The 18,260-nt window shown below is 54.4% G+C and overlaps 1 protein-coding gene across 2 annotated transcripts; it reads left to right on the top strand.

The window, feature by feature from the left end:
• The first annotated feature begins 6,239 nt into the window (after nucleotides 1-6,239).
• Nucleotides 6,240-16,716, top strand: GGA1 (golgi associated, gamma adaptin ear containing, ARF binding protein 1). 2 transcript variants are annotated; one of them, XM_036401159.2, is made up of 17 exons: nucleotides 6,240-6,507; nucleotides 6,864-6,948; nucleotides 7,248-7,323; nucleotides 7,939-8,037; nucleotides 9,230-9,353; nucleotides 9,821-9,921; nucleotides 10,982-11,062; nucleotides 11,469-11,606; nucleotides 11,755-11,836; nucleotides 12,035-12,142; nucleotides 12,420-12,575; nucleotides 13,322-13,386; nucleotides 13,528-13,706; nucleotides 13,814-14,097; nucleotides 14,320-14,489; nucleotides 14,728-14,838; nucleotides 14,986-16,716. In XM_036401159.2, exons 1-17 carry the CDS (start codon nucleotides 6,477-6,479, stop codon nucleotides 15,094-15,096), a joined length of 2,001 nt encoding a protein of 666 aa, XP_036257052.1. In that variant the 5' UTR covers nucleotides 6,240-6,476; the 3' UTR covers nucleotides 15,097-16,716. The 2 variants fall into 2 exon arrangements, with proteins under 2 accessions (XP_036257052.1, XP_054370884.1); XM_054514909.1 differs by lacking the exons at nucleotides 6,240-6,507; nucleotides 7,248-7,323.
• The last annotated feature ends 1,544 nt before the right edge of the window (nucleotides 16,717-18,260 follow it).

The following is an 18,260-nucleotide window of genomic DNA, read 5'->3' as shown; positions in this document are numbered from 1 at the left end:
CTTACAACACCATCCCTGAGGAACATCTCTATTATTCACTCAGCCTCATTAGGAAAGGGGTGGGAATCTTTCCTGAACATCTCTGTCAGAGACATAGCTTCCCTGAGAGCTGGCTCAGGATGAGCTGAAGAGTGCCTCGCACTAGCTCTGGACACCAGCAGGAGCACAGCAGTCAGAGGGAAGAAGTCTCATAGCCCACTCTTGAACCATGCCATGACACCACAGCTTTTAACCCTACCAAATCCCAGTACCCTCCTGAAATTCAGCCGGAGCACTGCTGCTGGGAACCAGGCTACTCCAGATGCAAAGCTGCTCTCTTTGGGGAGGAGCAACCTCTGTGGAAAGAGGAACAGCCTCTGCTAGGAGCATCTCCCTCCTCTCCAAGATGAGGGGGCTTGGGCTGCTCATCAGGGACAGCAAAAATACAAGATGGTTGCAGCAAGATCCAGAACATGGACACTGCCTTTGAAAAGCCTGTGGAGCTGAGTGGAACGGTGAGTGGCTTGAACAAAGCCCCTCCAAGTGGAGACAAGGCAGAGGCTGGTCAAAGGCACCTGCTCCTTCTTCTGGCAGGGAGACACGTCTGTCAGCAGCACGTTAAATGGGGGATACATGAGCTCTGCCCCTGTTCTGCTCCCTGGCTGAGCTCCCAAACCTGATGTGGCTTGGGGTGGCAGGGAAAAGAGGACACAGGTGTGTGTGCATGGGAAGTTCTTGCAGAAGCATGTGCTCCATGGGCTCCTTGTTCTGCCAGCCTCAAGCAGGAGAGCCAGAAGGGCAAATTCCACGTGCTTGTATGCCCAGGCCTGTCTGATCCCTGCATCAAGGAGCAGGCCCACACACTGACCTCATTTGCTTGGACAACATTTTCTCCTAATATCTCACCCACCCCACATGACAGAAGGTCAAATGCAGCCAATGATGCATAGCATGGAGTATTGGATACTGAGTCACAACCCCACAGTTCAGCCATACCCAGCAGACAGAGCATTTCCCAGTTTCAGTCTGGCACACACCTCCATCCCACACACTCACCCACGACCTGTTGCATGACATTCCCCAATCTTCGACGAGGAAAACGCTGGAAAATTAGAGGATAAATATACAGGCTGCAGGTGACTGCACTTCAAAAACCTGTCTTCTGAAGGATCTGGGCTTACAGGGTGTAGCTGTTTCACCCTTGGCCCCAAAAGCCAAGGAGCAGAACACAGCTCCCATCCATGGGGTTAAAAGCATGGCAACAAGGCTCTGTTGGGAACAGCCCCCAGCCCACCCTGTCCCCCAGCCATGCCTGGGCACTGTGGCACTGCTCAAAACCAAGGCAGGGGGAAGGCTAACAACTGCACGGCATAAGCCTGAGGCAATGCTCAGGCCCAGCCCTGCTCCTGTTGCACTTACTAAAACAGATGAAGCCAGAGGGACTAGAAAGGAGCCTATGAAAAGCCAGGTCCACCCTTGAGTAATCTGTGTATGCAAACTCAGCGTCTCCCTCCCCCTCCTCTTGGGTCACAGCTTTCTTTTGATCCCTGGCTCCACATCCACCATGCCCCAGCACTGGGATCGCTCTGCCCTGCTGCTCCTCACCATCAGCAGCAGCAGGGCAGAAGCTGGCTGTAGTGCCAGGTGGCAGAGACTGAGCAGCCAGGCTGGAGGGAGGGCACCGCCGGACTGCCTCCTCCTGCTGTTTCACAGCCCAGACTTCAGCCAGCACTGGAGTTTTCTAGGGAACCTGAGGCAGCTCCAGCCAAAACGAGATTGCTGGCAATGGGGGATTTTCAAGCCTGGGCCAAAACCCATCTATTCAAGCTCATCATGGCACACTTGAGCCAGCTGCACAGCTGAGTACACGTGCATTTGGCATTGGGGCACTCTGCAGTGGGAAAAGAGACGCTGCACACACCTGATCCCTGAGCTCCTGGGTGGCTGCCACATTAACCATCCCCAGCAAACGCTGCACAGGGCTGATCCCTGAGCTCCCAGGCTGCTGCCACATTAACCATCCCCAGCAAACGCTGCACAGGGCTGATCCCTGAGCTCCCAGGCAGCTGCCACATTAACCATCCCCAGCAAACGCTGCACAGGGCTGATCCCTGAGCTCTCAGGCTGCTGCCACATTAACCATCCCCAGCAAACGCTGCACTGAGGCACACTTCGCTGTCGCCGCAATGCGGGGATGTGTTCATCACCCAGCTTGGGAATTTGCTGCAGCTGGGCTCCCCGATTTGCTTCAGGATACTGAGCTTCGTGTTGCCAATTTCTGCTCAGATCACGCTTGGGTGCCCATGAAAAATGCCTTTGCAATAGGATTTTTCTCCTTCTCCCTCCTGCTGTTCTTTAGAGCCAAACTGTATCTCAGCAAAATCCAGGCTCTTGAACTGCTTTTCTCCCCCCAGTACTTGTACTCTCTAATCATGCCCCTCCCATCTGCCAGCTGCAATTCTGCAAGCAAGGGGTAAAGCAAGAATGGGTGAATCTGTTCACGTTTTCCAGCGCCTCTGCTGACTCCTGAGCACCGAGTGCACAGTATCGGTCATGGATCTGTTCCAGTCTGGAGCTGATCTCATCAGCAGTGCTGCGAATGACTCCATCGAGGCTCCCCCTTGCGGGCTCAGGGCCCTCAGCACTCACTTCAGCCCCATAAATTCAAAGCAGCTCGCTCTAACCTGGCAGGTCTTCCTCTCCTTGTTCAGCTTCCAGCTACAAAACCTACCAGCCCCCAAGCCACAGCAACAACGAGGGCTTCTGTCCCATCAGTTTTATTTCATCTTTGCCTGCTGCAGATACAGCTCCTCAGCAGCAAGAGCATTCCCATATTCTTAGAGCACACCCCAAATGCCTTGGACTTTGTTGGAAAGAAGTTATCAGCATCAGCAAACCCACTTGAGCCTTCCCCAGGGTGTAAAGAGACAGTTTCACTCCCCACACTGCACAGAAAGGCACTGCTGCCTGCTCAGTCAAGGAATAAAGACGCCCCTTGAGCTGGGAAGTAAGGCTTGAACACAAGGAAACAAGGAGCTGCACAGCTCACCTCTAACTCTGGTATTTGCTTCTCTCACTTGTCTCGCTGAGCCAGTTGCTCTAATGACAGAACCAATTTGGAAAGGAAAATTGGTGTACAAAGGTCAAGGCAATTCCCCAACGGAAGAAAATGAAATTATACCCCCATGCTAACAACCAGGGAAACTGAGGCAGCAAGATTAGCTGAGTATTTCCCTGAGTCTTGCTTCAAGACATGCTTAATTGCAGAGATCTAGCCAGCAGGTTTTCTGATCCCTTATGCAGCATCCTGTTTCCTCATTCTGCTCCTGTAGCTGCAGAAGGATGCCTTTGATCACCGGGGACAGCTTCAGTCTTCCTACAGCTGAAAGGGAAACTCCTGAAAGAAATGGAAGGGAGCAATCCTGGTAGATGATTGCATACAAGAAAGTGCTGCATATGAAAGGGAAGGAAACATTTCCTATGAGATTAAAGGAGCTCAAACCTGCTCTCCCTCTACAGAAGTATGCAACTCTATACTTGCCTCTCTAATTGCAACCCTCTCCTGGGAAAGGTATTGCAAAAGGAAGGAGAGGAGCCAAGGTCAGGGAATGGCAGGGCTGCAAATCCGGAGGACTGTGTAAAGAGGTGCATGGTCCGAGGTGATGTCAGGAGAGGTGCTGCCTGCTTGTTCCAAGTGAAAGTGGCAGAGTGAAAACTGAGCCAGCCCCCAGGAACTGGCTGCTGGAGTCAGCCAGAGCAGGAAAACAAACAAACAAACAAACAAACAAACACACACACACACACACACAAAAAAAAAGTAACAAAAGATCACAATACCAAACTTCAGGAAAGTGAAAGGTCTCTGGCAGAACACCTTGCTAAAGAAAGAGGAATCTGATGGGGAAAGGAGCGCTCAAGTCCTGGACCAGAGCTGATGACCCTGGAGGAAGCACACACAAGCACATCTGACAAAGATCACAGGGTTCACATAAACACACACGGCAGAGAAGCCAAACAAACATGGGAACTGACAAGGGGTGACAGGGTGGTTCTGGCCGGCAGAAGACGACCGGGCAGGTGGAAAACCCCTCTCCCAGGAGGACCCGCCATTCCCCTGAGGCCTTTCCTTCCCGATGGAGAGTGACTTGGCTTGTTTGGGATTCACCTCGAGTGCGCAAGCAGCAGGAGCGTTTGCTGAGCCCGGGCTGCTCAGACAGGCGCTCCCCTGCCTGCTGGTGCCCTCTGCGGGCGGTGCTGCGGAGCTGGGTACCACGGGCTGCATCCCTCTGCCGAACCTGGGACTGTGCCCCAGTGCCGAACCTGGGACTGTGCCCCAGTGCCGAACCTGGGACTGCATCCCTCTGCCGAACCTGGGACCTCATCACTGTGCTGAACCTGGGACTGTGCCCCAGTGCCGAACCTGGGACTGTGCCCCAGTGCCGAACCTGGGACTGCATTCCCGTGCCGAACCTGGCACCGCAGCCCCTGTGCCCAACCAGGGCCACGCTCTGGCCCCATGAGCTGTGCTCATCCAGGCCTCTGGCTTGCACGCCACCACTTTCCTCCGCAACTGGCTCCAAGCTAATTATAGCTCCGGTACTTTCCCTCTGGAACAGTGTTAGTTACAACTTAGAGCGCCTCACTCCGTCCAAACCTAGCTTACAATTCCAGCAGTTAGTAAAAATAAATCGAGGGGAGAAAGGTTGTTCCTCACACATCATCTAGCCGCTCTTACAGGGAGCAAAGATTCACATTCCGATCTCTTTTTCCATTGGCTGCACTTTGGGTCCCTGCTATATGGAAAGCAGATGTACCAAAGGGGAAAGAGACTTGTAAATCTGTGAGAAATGAAAGCAAGGTCGCCGCTGAGAGGACTGTTACGCACGAGTTCACTCGCCATTGTTTGCAACCAGCCGAAAAGAGGTGCAGCCTTCCATTCATCCTGGACTTGCTAACCACTGGGTGTTGCCAAAGACAGGAAAACAAACAGGCTCGAGACTCAGACGGACCGAAACCTGAGCAAAAGGGGGCTGTGTAAAACACCGGCCTGCGAAACCTCTCATTCAGAGGCATCGCTGTGGGGGATGGAGCGGTGCGTGCCTTCTATGCAGATCGTACATGACCTGGAGGGCTCCTAGAGATGACTTCAGGATTCTCAGAAAAAATCAAAGGAATAGTGACAGGCAGGGCTGACTCATAAGATTAAAATAATCTGCGTAAAACGTGCCTGAACACAGCAAGGGGAAGGATGTTGCAATTTTCTATGAAAAGCACTTTAAAAGGGCTTTGTGATGCAAGGCAGTAAGTTAAAAAAAGAACTACATTCAGGCGCCAAAAAGTGCTTTTTAATGGCCAAAAAGCCCTTACCAAAACAATGGCTATCCATCAGGAAAAGCCATTAGGGGTGACAATAGGGCAGTTCCTCCGTCAACCGCGGGATTAGTGCTGTAAATGAGTAACCCAGCCCGGCAGCGCTGCACTCAGACGCCTGTCTGCACATCAGAGGCCGGAACGCCGAGTTGCGGCTGCATTGTGCTCTTATCGCCGAGGCCCTGGCCCGCCCCAGCCCCAAACCCGCCGCCCTCACCGGGCAGCCCTCACACAGGCGCTCCCCGAGGTCGCTCGGGATCTGAAATGCAGGAAAGCAAACTGCGAGTCGGGGAGTGCTGCTCCCGGAGCACAGAGAAAACAGGCGCTGTTAGGTGCCGCAGTTGGCTGGCCTGGATCACCAGAGCCACACGGAAAGCGGGGACAAACGGAGTTTGTATTCCTGGGACAAACTGAGTTTGTTTTTCTGGAACGCTCCAGCGGGTTCTGGAGCATCACCAGCACCCCCATCCCCGCCCGCCCCACATGCTGCTCGGCTAGGCAGAAGGGCCAGGCCAGGCGCTGGCCAGAAGATCAGCTGCTATTTACAGTACAGTGCAGGGAACGGCACTTGCTGCCATTTATATTTATATTTATATTTATTACTGGCCGACACCCGGCCCCGGCTGGACTGCCGGGCCCCGGCGGGCGCTCACCGCGCATGCGCGGCCCCGGCCGGCCCGTGTCCTTTTAAAGGACACCGCTGGCCGCCTGCCGGAAGTGCCCTGTTCTCCGTGACGGAAGTGGCTTCACCTGCCAGTAACACGGCTTCTTCCGGGAGGGGCCGGCTCGCCCGGTTTCCACGCGGCGCTGCTTTCCGGCGCTCCGCCCCGCCCCGCGCCCGCTTGCCCTCTGTGTCCTTCTCCGGGAGGGCCTTCCGCCTCCCTCCGCTTCCTTCCGCCTCCCTCCGCCTCCCGCGCCCTTCCCTGCCCTGCGCGGTGAGCTCATGGTGCAGCGGGAGCGCGGGCCGGCAGGGGGCGCGCTGGCAGCGGAGCGGCGCTCCGGACGGCCGACTTCCGGCTCTCTGTGGCCAGAGCGATCGCGGCTCTCCATGGCGCGGCCGCGCCGGGCCCGGCAGCAGGGCGGCGGCGGAGCGGCGCTGCCCCGGTGAGGAGCCGCGGGCCGCCGACATGGAGCCCGAGACGCTGGAGGCGCGCATCAGTGAGTGCGGCTGCGACCACCGCTGCCCTCCCAGTGGGGCGGGGAGGGCGTGGGCGTCGGGGGCGCAGGGCTGTGAGGGAGGGGGGCTGCGGGCGCACCCGGCGGTGGCGGTGAGACCCCAGGGCCCAGCCGGAGGCAGAGGTACGGTGGGTCAGCAGGGAGGAGGGAGCTATAGTTGGTGCACAGGGCTGCCGTGGGAAGGGGCGAGTGGACACGAGTGTGTTTCCCCTCCCACGCCGTCCCCTGCTGCTGCACCCGCTGGAGTTGGCAGGGAGGGAGTGGCATCAATGATGTCCTTCCACAGAGTAGGAGCCTGTTGGGTTTTTCTTCTCACCGTCCCCTCCTCCTGCCCGCAGACAAAGCCACAAACCCCCTGAACAAGGACCTGGACTGGGATGGTATCAATGCGTTCTGTGAGCAGCTCAATAAGGAGCTGGAGGGGTAAGTGCTTTGTCCTTTCCCCAGGCTTCTCCAGGTCACAGGCCTGGTTATGATTTCCCACCCAGCAAAATCCAGTGGGATTGTCCCAAAAGCTGAATAGTCATGAAGGCCCTCGAGGTGGGGGTAGGTGGGGGGTCCACTAATGGAAGGTTTCCTCCGGATTTTGAGGTGTCTTAGTGCTTTATCAGCATCTTCAGCTTGCAACATGCTTTTCAGCTCTGAATTCCCAGACAGAAATGCAGGTACCAGACATTTTGTCAATAACCGGCGAGCTTTTCTTTTCCCCTCACTCCTTCCAGTCCTCCACTTGCCACCCGGCTTCTTGCCCACAAGATCCAGTCTCCACAGGAATGGGAAGCTATCCAGGCCCTCACGGTAAGGGCATCTGCAGGCTGGTAGAACTAGATGGAGGGGCAGGGCGTGGAGATGCTCCAGCTTGACTGGAGAAGCACGGGAGCCTTTGAATTCCCTCTGAGAAAGCCCTGGAGCACCTGGGCCCTTGGGTGGGAGAGGGACTGAAGGTGGTTCCACAAGTCAGGAGAGGTTACTTGGGAAGGTTTTGTTCCTAGAAGGATCATAGCCTGTTGAAGTTGAATAGGAAGCTTTTTGGCTTTTGTTGTGGTGGCCTTGGCAGTGCTGTGTTAATGGTTGGACTGTATGATCTTGATGATACTTTCCAACCTAAAGGATTCAATGATTCTTAATCATGTTGTGGATCCCTACTTTGAAACCCTGGTGTTTGTGACCTCTCTAAGGGTAACCCTTTGGATGGGCTGTTAAGCCATCTCTGCAAAAACTGGCCCCAAAGATGGGACTCTTTCTTCCCTCTGGGAGGGTGCTTGAGCACCTGGGAGGGAGCAGGGGATGTCCCTTTGTGCTGCTGTGACAGTAGCCACAGGCTCTGTACCTGGTGAGGGGCAAGCAGGAAGGAGCTGGCTCCTGATCCTGCTGCTGGCCCCATGCTGGGACTAACGTGGCCCCTCTCCCCAGGTGCTGGAGTCGTGCATGAAGAGCTGTGGCAAACGCTTCCACGATGAGGTGGGCAAGTTCCGCTTCCTCAATGAGCTCATCAAGGTGGTGTCCCCTAAGGTGGGTCTCATGGCATCGTGCTGGAAGGGAATGCTGCCCGGTGGCAGGAGGGCTTTGGGAAAAAGTGGTGGCTGAGAAAAAAGGGCAGACACCCACAGTGAAGTGGGCGAAATAGGGCAGTGTTAGTAGGAGATCTAGTCCTTGTTTCCTGGTGAGTTTTCTGGTGGGAAGTGAGTTTTCACCCCACTGTTCCAGGCTGATTCTTGTAGGAAGCTGAGCACCAATTGGACATGGTGCAGCCAGCACTTGTGAGACTACTGAGCCTGCCTGGAGTCACCTTCCCTGCATCCCTGTTGGGCTCTGTCTGTGCTGCATGTGCTCAGGAACCTCCCCCAGCTGCGACAGGACCATGTCTCTTTGGGGTGTCCCAGCCTGACTGAGACACCCTTGGAGGGCAAGCCCAGGCTTGGTCAGGGGTGTTCTGGCGAGTCCATCTGAAGGACCAAGTCAGTACCTGCTCCTCTGCTGATACTGCTGTTCCTGCAGCAGAACAAGCTGTGCGGGCTCCCCTACTTCAGTCAAGGCAGTGAACACCAGCAAGGGTAGAGTTAAGGGAACACAGGCTAAATATGACTAAGGAAAACCTTTGTCTGCCAGTCACAGCTTGTGATCTGTGATGATGAATAGCCCTGGACAGTGACAGCAGCATCCTAAAGTCCTCTTACTCGGCACCCTAGAGTATGTCCTCTGCCTTAAGCCACTTGTTTCTGGTGGCACAGGCACTGTTTCTACCACCAGTGCTCCCATCAGAGCCATGTGAGAAGGCTGAAGGATGATTGCATGGCACCTGCTGGGTGCTGGTCAGCTGGGGCTCACCTTGCTCGGGGCCCTGCCTCAGACACCATTACCCACATCCCTCTCCCAGAGGGCTGCCTTGCTGAGCAGCTTCTTTTCACAGGACCATCCCTTCACAAGGTGACAGGAGACCTGCCTGAGCCTTCCCACCTGTTCCTGTGTGTCACTGAGGAGCTGCTGCTGCAGCATTTTTCACATCTCTTGTTTTTCCTGTGATGGAAACCAGGCACAGCATAGGATGTGTTGCAAGGCCCTCATGAGCTTTCCTGCTTGCTTCCTCTTTCCTCCTTGTGCCATTGGGAACAGTCTCACTTCTCCTGGGGGGGCAAGGAGAGGAACAGGCCAGACTTGCAACGGCTCAGATCAGCTTCACGCCTCCTCTTTTCTCTTCCTCTAGTATCTTGGCAGCCGGACATCAGAGAAAGTGAAGTCAAAGATCCTGGAGCTGATGTACAGCTGGACATTAGGGCTGCCTCATGAGGTGAAGATTACTGAAGCCTACCAGATGCTGAAGAAACAAGGTGAGAGGCAGTGGTCTGGAAGGGGCAGTGGACAAATGGTTTTGCTCACCTTCATTTTTTGTCTGGGAGAAATCTGAAACAAGCTCTCCCTTCCCTCTGCCCAGACCCAGGTCATCCATCAGTCTGACTCAGCACCAGGGTCAGAGACAGAGCAGGTGCCTTGGGGCTTCTGGCTGAGCAGAGGGAGTTGCTGGGTTGGAGGGCTCATCTGCTTGCTCACATGGGAGATGGGGCACTGGAAAGGTCTGGGGCTGAAGGGCTGCAAGTACTTTGGCAGTATAGGCTGGAATTTTCTAAGCAAGGATATTTATGGGGAATGGAAACACAATCCAGGATCTTGTTTAACAGGAGCTAACCCACACACCCTCAGTCCCAGCTGGATTTGGTGGGCCATTAGGGAAAAAAAACCTGGGTGACAGTGCCATCCCTGCGTGGGTGAGTCCTCCTGATCTCTCCTTCTACTGCAGGAATTGTGAAGTGTGACCCCAAACTTCCTGATGACGCTCCTTTCCCACCGCCTCCTCCTCGACCCAAGAACATCATCTTTGATGATGAAGAAAAATCCAAGGTAAGGGCTCTGTGCAAGAAGAGGGACAGTAGGCATCATCTTCCCGCTCCAGCACCTTATGTCCCCCTGATGTGAGAGAGTTAAGGTCCCTGCTGCACATGCTGTCCTTCAGAAAATGCATCACAGGAATGCTGAGGGCCTGTTCCAAAATCATGACAAAGGAAATATCCAGAGGAGTGGGGCATGTGGGTCTGTTTGACCTTTGGAGCACTTAGCTGCAGGATGGTGCAAAGGGTGAGGCACTGACATTGGCCCAAGCAGGTCTGGGGAGGTTTGCTGCTGTGAGCTCTCTAGACTTTGGAGTTATCTGGCCATGAGGTTTAAATCTCAGCCCCAGATGCTGATGCTGTTATCTCTTCCCCCACCCCCAGCACTGCAATCTGCTTATTGCCCAACCACTTATAGCCACCTGGACCCATCCTGTGTTGTCTTTCCATCAGAATTGTGTCACCACTCAGGCAAACCTCTGCACTATCAGTGCTGATACATTTAAGCAAGTACTGGGCTCCTCTGGATCTAGTTCTACAGCAGGAGTGTGATGCCTGTTTGCTGTAAGGGATATAATTTGCCTCCATGGGTCAGAGTCTGCAAATGAGGATTTGAAGATGGGCAGTGGGACTGTTCACTGACTGGAGAGGAAGTGGGAGCTCTCTCTCATCGCCAGCAAAGAGGCATGTGAACAAGTCCAAGTAGGAGTCCATTAAAATGCCCTGGCAATTCTTGCATAAACCAGGCTCTCTTCCTGTCTCAGTGCTGCTGCACTCCAGACTCTCCATGGTGGGTAATGGGCAGGCCAGAGCAGGTTTTGAATGCAGGGGATCTTGAGGGAAAGACCTAGCTTGCATAACCAGAACTACAAGAGGAAAAGCCAAGCCAGTTGTACTTCTCTCCCTGGTCTCTGATAGCCCACAGGCTCCTGTGGCTGGGCTTTCTAAATCATTGGAGTTGTCCACTGCCAGATACAGGTTTGGGATGGGGGCAGCTCTTGGCTCTAGTGATGCAAGAGTGACTCTGGCTGCCATCCCTCAGCTTGGGCTCAGGAGTACCTTCTCTTTTGCAGACTCTGGCTCGCCTCCTGAAAAGTTCCCATCCTGAGGATCTCCGGGCTGCCAACAAGCTCATCAAGGAGATGGTTCAGGAGGTGGGACTGGGGAAGAAGGGAGCTGGGGGGTCATGGTCTGGGTGGTGATGGCTGGCACCAAAGGAGGACTGGCTTTGTGACCTCATGACCTCAAGACATACGGAGCTTCTGCCCAAAATTTGGGTGCAGCAGCTATCAAAGAGTCCTTGTGTGAGTTCTACCATCCCCTGGGTACTTGGAGGAATGGCTCTGAGTGCATTCTGTGGCCCAAGCCCTGCTGCAGCACAAGATCCGCAGCAATTCCATCCCTGTCTGGCATGTTCCTGCCCAGAGATGACCTGGAGTTTTCCATGGAGTGGGAGCTGTTTGAGGGCAGTGTTGCTGGGCTTTAGTCCAGGCTGGTTGGTCGGCCTGGCCTTCCTCCTCTCCAGGTGAGGACATCCTTCCCCATGTGCTTCCCCTCCAGGACCAAAAGCGCATGGAGAAGATCTCCAAGAGGGTGAATGCCATTGAAGAGGTGAACAACAACGTGAAGCTGCTGACAGAGATGGTGACAAACTACAGCAAGGGGGAGACAACGGAAAGCAATGAGGACCTAATGAAGGTGAGGAAAGGCAATCCCAGAATCCTCCTTGGGCTTAGCAGAAATGGGTGACCCTTATCCCCTCATCCTCCTGCCTATTTTGCAACTCCAGCTGGAGCATCCTGCTGCTCAGGATGCTCGCCTCATCACTGTTTCTCTGCTGCCCCAGGAGCTGTATCAGCGCTGTGAGCGCATGAGGCCCATGCTTTTCCGGCTCGCCAGTGACACAGAAGACAATGATGAAGCTCTAGGTAAACATATCTGACCTTTCTCCTTCCTGCTGAGCCTGCCCTGGAGGTGTCAGTGTACCCTGATGCAGCCTGCAGCAGCAATGGTGAAAACCATCTTTGCAGTGGTTTTGTTTGCAGCAACTTGGGCCTTGCTTGGGAGAAACAGACAGATTTAGGGTATAAGAGTTACTCTCTTCCCTATTTCACACTTGTTTTCAGCGGAGATTCTGCAAGCCAATGACAATCTGACCCAGGTGATCAATCTCTACAAGCAGCTTGTACGGGGAGAAGAGATCAATGGGGAGATGGTGGCCAGTCCCCTTCGAGGTGAGGAGACTTGAAGAATGGGGACAGGAGGGTCAAGCAGAGGGACCCTGTTGCTGGTTTCCTGCAGAGTAAGAGAGGACTGAGAGAAATGGAAAGGGGATACCTGCAGGAGCTTAGAGTGGGGCTGGTGAGATAAGGAAATGGCTTGTGGATATGACTGGTGCATGAAGAAGGGGAACTGGAAGGGAGAGCAGCGGGTGTGAGGAAGGATGGGAGCAAGGCCTCACCACATTGCATAAGGACTGGACAACATTTTCAGAGTCTTTTCTTTTTGCAGGCAGCACCTCAGCACTTCTAGATCTGTCTGGCCTGGAGCTTCCAGCAACATGCCCTTCCTACCCAGCCTTGCCCACCCTTTCAGGTGGCTCAGCAGTCCCGGTGCCTGACCAAGCTGGCTCTGTCTCCTTGCTGGATGATGAACTCATGTCTTTAGGTGAGAAATCCAGAGCAAAAGTTCTTCATTCTTTGACTCTAGATAGTTCTTCTTTGGCAGGAACATGAATAAGAAAGAGCTCTGGTAGAAGTGAATAATGAAAGACAAAGAGGTTCTTCCATTTAGTGTGAGGGAGAGGAGGGAAGGACGCTGCTACGATTCTGAACTTCAGTCCCATGGTGTTTTCCTGGCTAGTCAGAGAGAGCCTGTAGGGATGTGCCCACTGATTTGCTCTGAGTAAACTGACCTGGCAGGTAAATCAAGAGTGATGCAATGGCCATCCCCAGATGGGATCACAAGGGTTGGTCACCCTTGCTCACTTGCTCTTGAAGTCATGAACTGACAGCAGATGCATGGGACTTCCAGGAACTGTTCACATGAAATCATGTAAAGTGTCACTCCTAGAATGCTCTAGAGTCCTGCTTTGCACAACAAAGTGTCTGTTTCCTAAATCAAGTGCTTCTGAGTACAACAGCATCAAGTAGACAACATGGTCAGTCAGATTGATCAGCTCAGTAGCAGTCATTTTACTGCTGATTGCAGTGAGACATGAACTATAAATGAAGCTATCTGGACAGAAAAAAACCACTGTCACCCTCCTGGCTCTCCCCCATGTAAGGATGGGGGCCAGAGATGGAGACAACATTGGCAGTTCTGCCCTGCTGCTTCTGTGTCTTACTCAGGCCATATTTAATGCTCTTACTGATTTGGTAGGTAAGCTTCATGTTTGCTTATACTCCTGGCAGGCCTGAATGACCCAACACCACATCCTGTCCAGGCCAGTGACAGCAGTGGCTGGAACAGCTTCCAGGTAATGCTCTGGGAGCTAGGGCAGAGGGTGGGGAGGGTGGTAAAAGCCCCCTCAAATGAAGGCAGAGAAACATGCCACAGCTGATGGCTGGTGCTGATACGCAGCCCTGCTTTGGGGCTCTCCTGCATGCTCTTTTCACAGTCATCAGACAGCAATGAACTCAATATCACCCCTATCATGGCAACACCACCAGTCAAAGCAGATGCTGGTGCATCCTCCCCAAAACCATCTCCTAGCAGCAGTGGCCTGGATGACCTGGACCTCCTGGGCAAGACGCTGCTGCAGCAGTCTTTGCCTCCAGAATCTCAACAAGTGCGATGGTAAGCACTTGAGTGCAGTCTGGCATCTCTCGCCATTGTTTCCATTTCTGGGTGCTGGACAGCATTTCAGTGCCCTGTTCCACTCCTCGATCTCTCTCCCCCTGTAGGGAGAAGCAGCAACCACCCCCTCGGCTCACCCTGAGGGATCTGCAGAACAGGAGCAGCTCTGGCACCGCAGCCCACAATCCCAGTGCTCTGCCTGTACTCCAGAGTACTTCCCCTAACCCCACGCTGCCTCTGACCTCAGAGCTGCCTGCTCCTGCTACACTTCCAAAAGCTGCCACCACACCAGCAGGAAGTACTGCAGTGCCACCACGGCCTCCTGCTGCTGCGCTGCCCCAGGAGATCTCACTGGCCAACATCACTGTGCCTCTGGAGTCAATCAAACCCAGTGAGCTGGGGAAAAATAGGGGGGGCAGGCATGGGGGGATTCAACCCTGCACACATGGAAGGGAAGAATGTGAAGAAACTTCTTGCTTGTTAGATTTTGTGGAGGCTGAAGAGGAATGGTGTCTCTGTCACTAGTATGGATTGGAGTTAGGATGATGGGGAAAGGTGCTCTCAGGCCAGTTCCCTCCTGGCTGACTGCTCCGTGTCCCTGCCTTTCCCACAGGCAGCATCCTCCCTGTGACAGTGTATGATCAGCATGGCTTCCGTGTCCTATTCCACTTTGCTAAGGATGCCCTGCCTGAGAGGCCTGACGTGCTTGTGGTGGTGATTTCTATGCTCAGCACGGCCCCGCAGCCCATCCGCAATATTGTCTTTCAGTCTGCCGTCCCCAAGGTAAGACAGCTGCTGGGGCTGAGGTCCCAAACTGGGCCAAAGCATGATTCTACTTCTGCAGGAAAACAGGGTGGATGGAGAGAGCTCCATGGGCATGGGAGCAAATTCTGATGCCTTCAGATTAGTACAATGCTTTTCTCTTTGACTAGGCAGCAAAGCTTCCCAAGTGCAGCAGAGCTTCTGGCTGCCAAGTCACTCTCAGGAATGTGGTCAGTCTCTCCTCTCACTCTTTCCCTAGATAATGAAGGTGAAGCTACAGCCTCCCTCAGGCACAGAGCTGCCAGCGTTCAATCCCATCGTCCACCCCAGTGCCATCACCCAAGTCCTGCTGCTCGCTAACCCGCAGAAGGTAACAGCATTGTTCCTGGGGCATGAACAGGGGCTGGTCTTGGTGCTTAGGCAAAGCCTCACTACCCTATCCCTGTTCCCTCTACTCAGCAGCACCTGAGATGTAAATGGTTTGTGCCTCATGCCTTTCTTTTTCTCCCATCTCCAGGAGAAAGTGAGGCTACGGTACAAACTGACCTTCACCATGGGAGAGCAAACCTACAATGAAATTGGGGACGTGGACCAGTTTCCCCCACCAGAATCCTGGGGAAACCTCTAGGGCCACATGTTGCAGGCACTACACTGCAGATTCCTTGGGAAGCCAACCCTGTGGGGCTGGAGCAGCCAGAGGAAATGGGAGGGTGGCTGGGGGCTGGTGCTCACACTCTATTCTCCAGATGGCCGGGCAAGGGCCAGAGGGAGCATGCCTCAAGGAGGAGAGCAGAGATGCCAGATGTTAATCTCACAGGACTAGAAGTGGAGTGGAAAGCTTCATGTGTGAACAGTTGCCTTCCCTGCTCTTCTGAAGATGACACTCCCTCCCCAGTCTGTCCAGCTTCTCTTCTAACCCTGCTTTCCGCTTTAGGTGCATAGGGGAACAAGGATGAGGAGCTTTAACAGCCTCAGCCCAGGGCAAGGCCTAGCAAAGGAAGATCTTTTTCCTTGTCTGCCCCCTCCACACTTCTCAGCCCTTCAGCTACTTTGTGCTCTATGGTGCTCTCTCTTGCCCCCTTGCCCCCTCCTTAGAGCTGGGCCCCAGTGATTCCATGTGGTGGGATCACACTGGAGCTGATGAGGAACAGGGCTGAGCAGAGCCTAGGTATCTCTCCAGCACCAGAGAGCAGACAGCTGTCTCTGCTTTGGGGGGGTCGGGGGAGTGATCATCACATATCTCTGCCCTAGCTGCTCACAGAGCTGTTGGTGAGAGGTGGGGCCTCAGGGGCTGGGAAGGGCTTGCTCTGTGCCTTCCCCACCCCTTCAGCTGGCGTCCTGAACCCCTACAGCATGGTAGGAACCATTCCCACAGGCTTTATCTATCATAGCAAGCTGTGGGAACGGTGGCCAGAGAGGGGCGTGCTCTGGGGGTTGAGACTGCCTGCAGCCTCCTGGCAGATGGGGAGAGGAAGCAGCAGTGAGACTTCCTTTCCCCGGCTGGGCTGGAGAGCTCGGTGGGGCAGGGGAGTTTTCTCAGCTCTTCAGTGTCCTCTCGCAGAGGGGTGAGTGATGGGCTGGGAGCTGGGGGGAGATGGGAGCCCAGCTCATCACCACCAGGCTCTGCACTGGGGCACGGGGGGGTTCAGCTGTGCCTTGTGCACCTTTGCTGCAGCTGAGGGCAGGCCTGGCTCCCCGTGGCGGGGAGGGGGCTCACCCCAGCCGCCTGATCACTGTGACACAAGAGCTGGGATCTGCAGGCACCAAGGAGACCGAGGGTAGCACATCCCAAGCAATCCCCAATCCCATGAGACTTAGGACCATGGAAGCTGCATCCCATCCCTAAGCTGGTTTGGAGAGAGCCTGATCATAAAAAGCAGAGGCAAGCTGTGCTCTGCATTGGCTTGCCAGAGGTGGAAGGAAGCACGTGAGAGATGGAGACAAGCAGGGTGCCTCGCACTCGTGGCTCAGGCAGCGAAGGTGATGCGTCTCAGAGCTGGGCACAGCAGGCAGTAAAGGGGAGGGGGAAGCAAGGTCTTTATGCTGGGATTCTGCTGTCTTACTTCCCTTTCCCGTCTCTTCAGGGTTTTGTATGGGTTTTTTCTTTGCAGATCTTGTTTGGTTCTTGAATAGACTTGTATATATTTTCAGTGCAAAATTCTGTAAATGGAAGAAAACAAACATTTAAACGAGACGCCCGGCGCGAAGAATCTGCTGTATTTATGGGAAATAAAGAGTTCTTTCCTGATCCTGCTCCTGTGTCTTTTGACCCAAGGAATGCATTTTCCCCCTTACTTTTCCTGGACCCCTGAGGAGCTTCTCTGCACCCTGTCTGGCTCAAATCCTGCCCCTTTAGTCCTGTAGTTCATCCCTCAGTCACTCAGGCCCTTGTCACAATGATTTCCCTGCTCCCATGAGCAGGGTTGGTGGAATTCCCCTGGCAGTTCTCAATTCCTTTTTTGAGAGCAGTGACTTCCAGGCTGTGAACGGGGTGCTGCCCACTTCCCTCGTGCCCCATGGAGAGGCAGTGGGCAGGAATGTGTGCCTGACAGCCCACGGAAAGCAGGGCTTGAGCTCACTCCCATGCCTCACATGACTGCAGCTTCACCGCTGCTGGTAGCAGCACTTGGAAGCAGCTCCACGAGACAGTTTTATTTCAGGAGTACAAAGGGGGATCTCCTCTGACAAGCAGCAGCCCAGGGCTGGGAGCAGCTCTGATACTGCGTATAAGAATTGGCCCAGCTCCCCCTTGATGCAGCCAGTGAGAATCTGGGGGGCCTTTGCTGCATCTTTGCAGCAGGTGCTTGAAGGTGCCTGTTAGGAGCACCCACGGCTTGATGGTGGGGGATCAGATGTGCTCTGCCACAGGTTGAGAACAGCCTGGTGTTTTGGGCAGGGAAACAGTGGTGCTCTGTCACCCCATAACCACTTGAAAACAGCTGCCAGCACCACTTTGCTAGACAGTAACTGAAGACCTGATCCTTGCCAAGAAGCACAGCCTAGCAGCCCCCAAATTTTTGCTCCTCTGGCTTCAGGGCACACATGGAGTGGCCCTTCTGCCTTGTTTTCCTTTGCTGCTTGCCTCTTCTGCCCACAAGCTGACCGCTTCTTGTTTTGGCTTGGTTTGCTGCTTCCTTTGCCAGCCATGTAATCCAGCTAACAGCAACCTCTGCCCTCTCTTAGTGCAGGTGAAAAGTCCTATCTGCAGGTAGCCAGAAATAAAATGAGATACACATCTCAGAGAGTCAACACCAAAAGTCGTGGTGGTGTGGAGTGGATGTTTTTCGACAAAAAGAGAAAAGAAAAAAAAAAAAAGAAAAAAAGGATATGAGCTCTGGTGCAGCTCTGCAGAGAGCAGGCAGCAGCTGAGCCTGAGAACCGGGAGTTTGCGGTCCCCGTGCAACTGCGGATGCTGCTGGCCCTGCTCGGAGGAGCTCCTCTGGCGGGGGGAGGGACCTCCCGAAGGCACCAGGCAGCAGCCTCTGGCCGCAGCTTTGCGGTGGCTCCGGAGAGCCTCAGCGACGGCAGGGAGGGAAAGCAGCGAGAGGGGTGCAGGGGTGGCTTTGCTGCTTGTACCTTGCTGCTTTTGTCACAACAAGGCGGTATGTCGCAGGGCAAGAGGGTGGAGCTGCACCCGTGAGCATGGAGAGGTGCCTGAGCAGTGCTGGCAGAGTTGGGTGGCCAGGTAGGGCAGGGTGTACATCAGTACGAACTGCCCAGGCAGCTGGCACCGCACGGGCTGCCCCGCGGCACAGCTGCTGGTGGGCACGGGAAGGAAGGAAGGGGAACCAC

The sequence above is a fragment of the Molothrus ater genome, chromosome 5 (genome assembly GCF_012460135.2).
Source record: "Molothrus ater isolate BHLD 08-10-18 breed brown headed cowbird chromosome 5, BPBGC_Mater_1.1, whole genome shotgun sequence".
Classification (NCBI taxonomy): Eukaryota; Metazoa; Chordata; class Aves; order Passeriformes; family Icteridae; genus Molothrus; species Molothrus ater.
Note: the sequence above shows the minus strand (reverse complement) of the source record. Positions and strands in the feature narration are given on the sequence as shown.

Excerpts from the sequence above, each read along its gene's own strand:
- GGA1 (XM_036401159.2), top strand. The coding sequence starts at position 6,477 with ATGGAGCCCGAGACGCTGGAGGCGCGCATCA. Across the intron at positions 9,922-10,981 it reads ATGATGAAGAAAAATCCAAG|ACTCTGGCTCGCCTCCTGAA; the intron begins GTAAGGGCTCTG and ends TCTCTTTTGCAG. Across the intron at positions 14,098-14,319 it reads TCTGGAGTCAATCAAACCCA|GCAGCATCCTCCCTGTGACA; the intron begins GTGAGCTGGGGA and ends CCTTTCCCACAG.